At 64.8% G+C, this 7,873-nt stretch overlaps 2 protein-coding genes across 2 annotated transcripts in view; both read left to right on the top strand.

Annotated features, from left to right (window-relative positions):
- Positions 1–35: 35 nt before the first annotated feature.
- MRPL54 (mitochondrial ribosomal protein L54) lies at positions 36–700 on the top strand (the record flags this gene model as incomplete). Its single annotated transcript, XM_018083490.2, has 2 exons — positions 36–196; positions 459–700. Coding segments are annotated over 2 exons (294 nt in total), but the record flags the coding sequence as incomplete, so codon positions are not given.
- Positions 701–2,576: 1,876 nt separating this feature from the next.
- Positions 2,577–7,873, top strand: part of LOC103758062 (mucosa-associated lymphoid tissue lymphoma translocation protein 1) — an 8,184-nt gene continuing 2,887 nt past the window's right edge. Inside the window, exons 1-16 of the mRNA XM_029963893.1 lie at positions 2,577–2,713; positions 2,913–3,079; positions 3,600–3,730; positions 3,843–3,996; positions 4,302–4,480; positions 4,623–4,719; positions 4,886–4,933; positions 5,028–5,063; positions 5,439–5,642; positions 5,782–5,959; positions 6,254–6,328; positions 6,782–6,909; positions 6,977–7,123; positions 7,380–7,537; positions 7,633–7,767; positions 7,852–7,869. Coding sequence (XP_029819753.1) covers positions 2,577–2,713; positions 2,913–3,079; positions 3,600–3,730; positions 3,843–3,996; positions 4,302–4,480; positions 4,623–4,719; positions 4,886–4,933; positions 5,028–5,063; positions 5,439–5,642; positions 5,782–5,959; positions 6,254–6,328; positions 6,782–6,909; positions 6,977–7,123; positions 7,380–7,537; positions 7,633–7,767; positions 7,852–7,869 — 1,992 coding nt within the window. The remainder of the gene's footprint in view (positions 2,714–2,912; positions 3,080–3,599; positions 3,731–3,842; positions 3,997–4,301; positions 4,481–4,622; positions 4,720–4,885; positions 4,934–5,027; positions 5,064–5,438; positions 5,643–5,781; positions 5,960–6,253; positions 6,329–6,781; positions 6,910–6,976; positions 7,124–7,379; positions 7,538–7,632; positions 7,768–7,851; positions 7,870–7,873) is intronic.

Here is a 7,873-nt window from a genome sequence, read left to right as displayed (position 1 = left end):
CCTGTCGCCCCTGCTCTGACCCTACCCTTGTCCCCACAGCCGCCAAGGCCAAGGGCAAGGGCGCGCCCAAGGAGGCGCTGAAGGGGCCGGAGGTGTGCACGGACCCCACCATGCTCGCCACCCACGCCATGGGGGTCAACTACTTCAAGGAGGGCCCGGAGGTGGCCCTGAAGCCCGACTCCGAGTACCCCGACTGGTGGGTGCTGCCCCGTTCCCCTCCGTGTCCCTACAGAAGTGCCGTCCGAGAGGCACAGGGACAGCGAAGTGCTCTGGGAGGAGGCAGCTGCCCCTCTGCAGCCCAGGGACCTTCCTGGGGCCAGGGAGACAGGAGTGGGTGCGCTGTGGATGTGGGGGTGAGGGATCTGCACGTCCTGGTCACTCACGTCCGCGGCTGTGTCCCGTCCTTGTCCCTTTTTCCCTCCTTCCCGAAGCCTCACATCCTCTGCATTTGCCCCCAGGCTCTTTAAGATCCACCTCGGGCCCCCCAAGAAGCTGGAGGAGCTGGACCCTGACACGCTCGAGTATTGGAGGCGGCTGCGGAAATACAACACGTGGCAGCGCAACAAGTTGAAGAAGGGCAAGAAGTTTTAGGTGCTGCCAAGCTCAGGGCTGCCCCACGCACCAGCACAGGTGGCACTGGGACCTGCTCCTGCTTTTGGTCGCTTGATATAAACAGGAAATAAATCTGGAGTGAGACTGATATCTGTTACAAAGGCTGTGTAAAACTTGGGACCTTGACACACTTGGTGTGGGTCCCCCCCCCCGTGCCAGGGGCTGAGGCAACACAAATTCTGGGTGTGTTTGCGAAGGCAGAAGCTCAGGTTTTGGCTCGTGGAGGGAGCCCACACCACACACAGGTCGTGCTCCATCACTGTCTGTACCTCAGTCTAAGGGCTCCACAGGGGGGTGGGAGGGGATGCCCCCCCTCACCCCGTTGTCACTGCGTCTCTGGCTGGGGGTCTTGGGGGCTGAGCAGCCTGTGCTCCTGGGGGCAGGAGGACCAGGCTCTGGTGGTGCTGCCAGGCAGCAGGCAAGGTGAGGGGGGACATAGTGGCCCCTTGTTCTGCTTTCCTCCCTTGGCAGCAGGAGCAGTGGTGCTGGGATGCAAGGGCTGGGCTGGGCTGCATGGTGGAGGCAGGGTCTTCCTCACAGCAGCCGGGCCCTCGCTGCCCTGTCCCTGCCTGTCCTCACGTGGCTCCAGCCTGGCAAAGCCCAGCAGCTTCCCCAGCCGTGGTCCTGCCCCTGGGTTGGTCTCACCTGGCTGACAGGTGCCCCCGTCACCTTGGTTCACCTCCATCCTGGACTTGCTGCCCTGCAGCTCCTGCCTGGGCTCGAGTTGGGCTGTGGGGACAAACAGCCACCCATAAGGTCCCCCCATAGCGAGGAGGGGGCGGTGGAGCCCCTGCCCAGCCCGGCAGTGTCCCTGGTGCCCCGTGCCCTGCAGCAGGGCTGGGGGCCGTGCCTGGCTCCCTGGGGGGCTGTGGGTGGGTGCCCACGTGGGCACCCCGTGGCAGCTGCACACCCACACGCCCCACAACAGGAAGGAAGGCAGAGGGAAGCAGAAGTGCTGAGCTGCAGCGCGGGGGCCGGGGCAGATTTTGGGCTGAGCCCTCGTTTCCTCTGCGTGGGGCTGGGTGCACACCCTCGGAGCTGCCGAGACTCATCCGGCTGCACCACGCGGTGAGTGCCCGTCCCGCCGGGCCTGTCCTCTGCCCTGCCCTCCCCTCACCACCTCCAGCGTGTCCAGCCCCCCAAGTCCAGCAGAAGGTGAGCAGAGGGAGCACCTGGATCCCTGCCCTCCGCCTTGGAGCCCCCTGCTTGGGTGAGTGTCACCCAGCTGCCCTGGGCAGCTCAGTCCTGGGGGCAAGTGCTCCTCTGGGGCAGGTTGTTGGGGAGGGACCTGAGGGGAGGAGGAAGGAGCTGTTCCCTGGGTGCTGCCCCTGTCCACGTGATTCATGCCATGCTCCCCTCGTTGTCAAAACCTTTCCCAGGTCAGGGCAAGCTAAGATGGGTCCCAACCCCAGGACCCCCGCATACGCTCCCCTGACCCCTCCACAGCCCCTCTTGGTGGCCTGGAAAGGTTTGTGCTGGCTCTGGAGCCACCACACAGAGGACTCGTGCCAACAAGGGGACTGCTGCTGTCCCACTGGGGCCTCTGCCAGGGGGAGAGATGCCCCTGGGCCCCATTCTCTGTGGTCCCTGAAGGGACAGGGAAGGTGAAAGGGGACATCCCCTCTTTCCAGTTCTGTGGACCCCAATTCCTTTCTTGGGACTGGGTTAAAATGCCCTGGCTCCTTGCCTGAGGCTGGGGGGTGAGTGGGGTTCCCCAGGGTGCTGTCACAGCTCACGGAGGGAGAGTGTGTGACATTCCTGGCTGGCTGCCGGTGGCCAGATCCAGCAGCACTACCCAGCTGGTTCCCAGCACCTCCCCAGGCTCCTGCTAGGAGGGGACCTGACGCTGGTGAGCTCATGCTGGTGCTCTCCCTGCTGAGGCACACTGTGCCCGGTGGTGTCCAGTGGGACCCTGTCACCCTGTGACTCACTGACGGCTCGTTCCCTCGGTGTCCCCAGCAGGGATGGGGGACTGGAGCGTGCCCATCGGCGCCCTGGGCGAGGAGGTGGTGGCCCGGCTGTGCGAGCTCCTGGATAACGCGGGCCGGGGCTGGCGCAAGCTGGCTGAGCTGGCCGGGGCTGAGAAACGCTTCAAGTGCAGGTAGGGCTGGGGGGGCATCGCCGGGGGCTGTCCCCGACCGGGTGACAAAACGCCGGTGGGCACAGCCCTGCCGTGGGCCGGGCGAGGGGCGCGTGGGTCCCCAGAGCCATCCCCTGGGCAGGGGACACCGCCGAGAGCCCTGGTGGGGGCCCGCCCGCCCCGGGAGGGAGGGGGCACTGACGGCCGCGGGCGCTCGCAGCGCGGAGGAGCTGGAGATGTGCTCGCTGAAGGTGCTGGAGCCCCGCGGCAGCCCCACGCAGTGCCTGCTGCAGCTCCTGGCCGAGCGCGACTGCACCCTCAAGTACCTGCTGGGCTGCCTGGAGCAGATGGGGCACACAAAGGCCTGCCGGGTCCTCAGCGCTGCCGGTACGGACGGGCAGCGGGAACCGCGGGGCTGGAGGGGCCACCGGGGACGGGGGTCAGCGGGAGGAAGCGGATGAGGTGAAGGGCAGCTCTTCCTTGTTGGGGCTGTGCTGTGGTAGAGGGATCCTGGGTGGGTGGGGTGGGGTGGGATGGATGCAGCAGGGTGAGGCAGGATGGGATGTGGTCTGATGGGATGGGGGACAGGCTGAGATGGGGTCAGATGGGATGGGATGGAACAGGTTTGGACAGCATGGGATGGGATGAGATAGGATAGGATGGAGCAGAGCGGGGTGGGATAGACTGGAACAGGATAAAATGGGTGAGGTGGGATGGCACTGAATGTACCAATGGGACAAGATAGGATGAGATGGTTGGGACAGGACAGAGGATGTGATAGGATGGGCTGGGCTCGGCTGGGCTTGGGCAGGCTGTTGGGGGGGGATGGGAAAGGGTACAATGGGACAGGATAGGATGGGACTGAATGGGATGGGATGGTGTGGAACGGTGCTCTCCTCTCCTGCAGTCCAGGACATGATCCGCATCACGGTGCAGCCGGAGTCACAGGTGGTGGCAGAGGGGACACGAGTGTCCCTGACCTGCTGTGCCACCGGCCCGCCGGGGCTCATGTACCAGTGGTTCTGTGGGAAACGGGAGGTGAGGCCCCGCTGTGCCATGTGAAGCAGGACCCCCATGCCCTGTCCACAGCGAGGGCACCCACACAGGTAAGAGGGAGCCCCTGACTCTTTGGCCACCTCCTGTCTTGTAGGTGCCTGGAGCCACGTCCCCGGAGCTGGTGATCGACACGGCCGCCCCGCCGGGCCAGCCCGAGTGGTACATCTGCCGGGTGAACTGTGGGGCCACCTTCGCCTTCTCCAGGTGGGCCCACGTCCAGGTGGAGAAGAGCAGCAGCCCCAGCTCAGGTGGGCTCCTAGATCTGCGTCCCTGGCTGGCATCCATGCAGCACCGCTGGCCCTGTTGGGACAGGGATGGATCCTGAGGGGCATTGCTTGCCCTGTCAGTCACTGGCTCAGCCACAAGGGTCTCTCGGCTTGCTGGGGTCACAGTGCCCACAGAGGAGCCACATGCCCTGTGTCTTCCTCTTGCACAATGCCTCATGCTACCCCTGGGTGCCAGGGCCTATGAGTGAGGAACTTGGGGCCTGGAACAGCTCTGCTGAGCGCTGCCATGGCTGGGTGCTGAATTTGCCACCCTGTCCCTTCCCCAGCCAGTGGCTACTGCCCGAGCATGGCAGGGCTGCAGATCCTGCGGCAGCCACGGCCGTGCCGCCTGGCCGAGGGGGACACGCTGGCGCTGGAGTGCAGAGCCATCGGCAACCCCCCGCCCCAGTACCAGTGGTTCAGGAACAGACGTCCTGTGGAGGGGGCTCAGGCACCTCAGCTCCAGGTATGGTGGGTCCCCTGGCATGGCACAGTGTTGGCATGGTGTGGCATGGCATGGCACAGTGTTGGCACGGCACAACACAGTGTGGCACAGTGCAGTGTGGTCCAACACACCACCCCAGCCTCCCGCTCTGTCCCACTGGCAGGTGAAGCTGGTGACAACGGCCGAGCGGGGCAGCTACTGCTGCCGAGTGTTCAACCTGTTCCATGAGGTGTGGAGCCAGGAGGTAGATGTGGAGATCGGTGAGGGCCCCGGACAAACCTCTGTGACTCTCTCCCTGCATGGGGTGTCCTGACCCTGCCCTGCTCCCCATTAAGCCCTCATGGCTGCTCTGCAGTTTTGGGGGGCTGCAGCCCATGCTGGGAGGTGCTGCCATACATAGGATCCCTGACCCCCCCTTTGCCACAGGCCCACGGCTCTTCACCTCTGGAGGCTCCTGGCAGGAAGGGGATGGAGGTAGGTGTGGGCAGAGAGAGCAGGTCCGTGCTGCTCTGCCCACCACGCTCCCCTGGCACTGGAGGGCCCTGGCACTGTGTTTCTCTCTTCACAGGCTCCCCAGAGTGTGGCAATCCCGGCCAGTTGTATGGTAAGAGCCTGCCAAGGAGGGGGTGGTGGCCCTGGGTGGCTCTGACTGTCCCCAGTGTCACCACTGTCACCCCAGGAGGCTTTGCTCGGCCAGGGGTTCTTTGGGTGCAGCACACTGGGAGAGCAAAGCAGCACCCCAGCCTTAACCAAGAGAGTGGATCAGCACTCTAACTCCCAACCCAAATCCCTAACCCCAACCTCCAACCCTACCCCCACGGTTCAGGGATCAGCGAGGCAGGGACACCACAGGGCACTTCAATACCCAGGGACAGTGATGCTGGTCACAGCTGGGTGTCACCTCTGTGGGCTGAATGGTAGTGGGGACAGCAGAAGCATCCCACCCCTTTCTCAAGACCTCCCTCTCCCACCCTTGCAGCCACGGACAAAGTGGCGCTGCTGATCGGCAACATGCACTACCTGCACCACAAGCAGCTGCAGGCGCCCATGGTGGACGTTCATGCCCTCAGTGCCCTCCTCCGCCAGCTCGACTTCAAGGTGGTCTCGCTGCTGGACCTGTGCAAGGCTGAGATGCAGATGGCTGTCAACGAGTTCCTCCTCCTCCTCGACAAGGGCGTCTACGGTGGGACAGCACCCCCCAGGGCAGCTCCAGCCTGGGGGAACCGGGGGGTTCTGTGCTGGTGGAGGGACTGAGCAAGAAGGAGGGTGCTGGCAGGTCCAGGGATGTCACCACGTCACCTGCCCTCCATTCCCCCTGGCAGGTTTGCTCTACTACGCCGGGCACGGCTATGAAAATTTTGGCAACAGCTTCATGGTGCCCATCGACGCGCCCAGCGCCTACACGTCGGCGCACTGCCTGTGCGTGCAGCGGGTGCTGCGGGCGATGCAGGAGCGCCACACCGGCCTCAACACCTTCCTGCTCGACATGTGCCGCAAGAGGTGACCCAGCCCTGCCACCCCCCAGGGACACACCTGCTTGGGGACATCCCAGCACAGGGACCCGTGGGTGCTGGCTCCTGAGGGAGCGGTGCAGGGCACCCCTGGGGGCCTGTCTAAACCCATTGTCTTTGTCTAAACGCCCCAGAACATCACTGCCCCTCTGAGCTGGCAAACACCATGATGGGTGGGCAGAGGGGCACAGGGCAGCCCCTGGGCTCCGAGGTGCCTTGGGGTGGGCTTTGGAGGGGGCAGTTCCGGCAGTTCCTGGCTCTACCCAGCATCATTCTCTTGCAGGAACCTCAACGACGATGTCATCCCGCAGGTCGGGGCGCTGGAGGTCACGGCCAATATCGTCTTTGGCTATGCCACGTGGGTCCCTCCTGCCATCTCCCCAGTGTGGGCAGCGGGGCTGAGTCTCCCTTCCTGGCTCAGAGTGGGGCAGGGGCTCAGCTCCCCTGCCTGTGTCTCTCCCCCCTCCTTGTATCCCTCTGCTCAATGCTGGAGGTGGTAGGCAAACAGCAGCCCTGAGTCCCTCACAGGGCAGGAAGGTGTCCATGGCACTGCTCAGCTTTGGGCAGCCCCCGAGGGCATGAAGCCCTGAGGCTCCTCTGGAGCACAGGGATTTGGGCTGGTGAGGCTTTAAGCACCCAGGATCCAGCCATGGCTCCCACCTGTCCCTGGCACAGTGGCCAGATGGTGAGATGAGAACAGGAGCCAGAGGTGCCCACCTCTGGCTTCCCCAGGACTATTGTCCTGTTGGGGGCCAGTTCCTGGGGAAGTGCCAGAGCCCACGATGCAGCCGACTGCTGCCCATCCCTGCAGGTGTGCGGATGCCGAAGCCTATGAGCTGAGCCAGGGCGAGCTCTCCAACGGCATCTTCGTCACCTTCCTCAAGCGCTGGCTGCTGGAGGACGAGAAGATCACGGTGCTGCTGGACAAGGTGGCCGAGGGTGAGTGGGGAGTAGTGGGGTACAGTGATCCCCTGGTGGCCCCTGCTGACCCCCTGTGCCACGGCAGACATGGGCACGCTGGAGATCACGCGGGGCCGGCAGGCGCTGGAGCTTCGCAGCAACCTCTCGGAGAGACGAGCTCTGACGGACCCCATCCGCCCCCCGGGCCGGGACGAGACCTCTGCCAGGAACCTGCAGTGGGCCAAGGCTCATGGTGAGTCACAGCCACCCCGTCCAGAGCTGGCACCTGGAGCAGGGACAGCCCGAGGTGCAGGGAGAGGCTGCAGGCAGCACCCGCCAGGTTCCTCCCAGCTGGAGGAGAAGCTGGCACAGAACCACCAACCTGGAGGCAGGACCACCATGTCAGCATCCCTGCTCTGGGGTGACCCAACAGTCTCCTCTCCTGTGGGTACAGCTCCAGCCCATAGGCCCTGCAGGTCCCAGCCCTGCTGTCCCTGTCCCCTCCCCAGTGCTGCCGGAGAGCCGCCACCTCCGCTTCGACTGCGGCGTCACCGTCCAGCTGGGCTTCGCCGCCGAGTTCTCCAACATCATGATCATCTACACGCGGGTGGTGGCCGCCCCCACGGACATCACCAAGTGCGAGGCCAGGCTCACTGACATCCCTGAGGTGGGATGGGGCTGCCAAAGCCACACCAGAGTGGTTGCTGGGGAACGGGGCTGGGGCACTCGTGGTGGTTTCCATGTGGATGCCGCCCGTGGCAGGAGCTGGACGTGGACCTCAAGTGCACCAACAAGGAGAGCCCGGAGGAGGTGGGCAGCCCCCTGGCACCTGTCTGGAGCCTCGGCTGCCCCTCCTGCTGCCTCTACAGCCGGATCTGTGGCTTGCAGAAGCTGCGGGTAAGGGGCGGGGGCCGGTGTCAGGGGCATAATGTGGCCACGGCAGTGCCAGGACATGTGCCCACGGTGCYGGTGCCCCTGCAGCAGGAGCTGGCCTTCACCGTGT

This window comes from Manacus vitellinus, unplaced genomic scaffold (genome assembly GCF_001715985.3).
Source record: "Manacus vitellinus isolate BGI_N305 unplaced genomic scaffold, ASM171598v3 scaffold_64_pilon, whole genome shotgun sequence".
NCBI lineage: Eukaryota > Metazoa > Chordata > Aves > Passeriformes > Pipridae > Manacus > Manacus vitellinus.
This window is presented reverse-complemented; position numbering and strand designations above follow the sequence as displayed.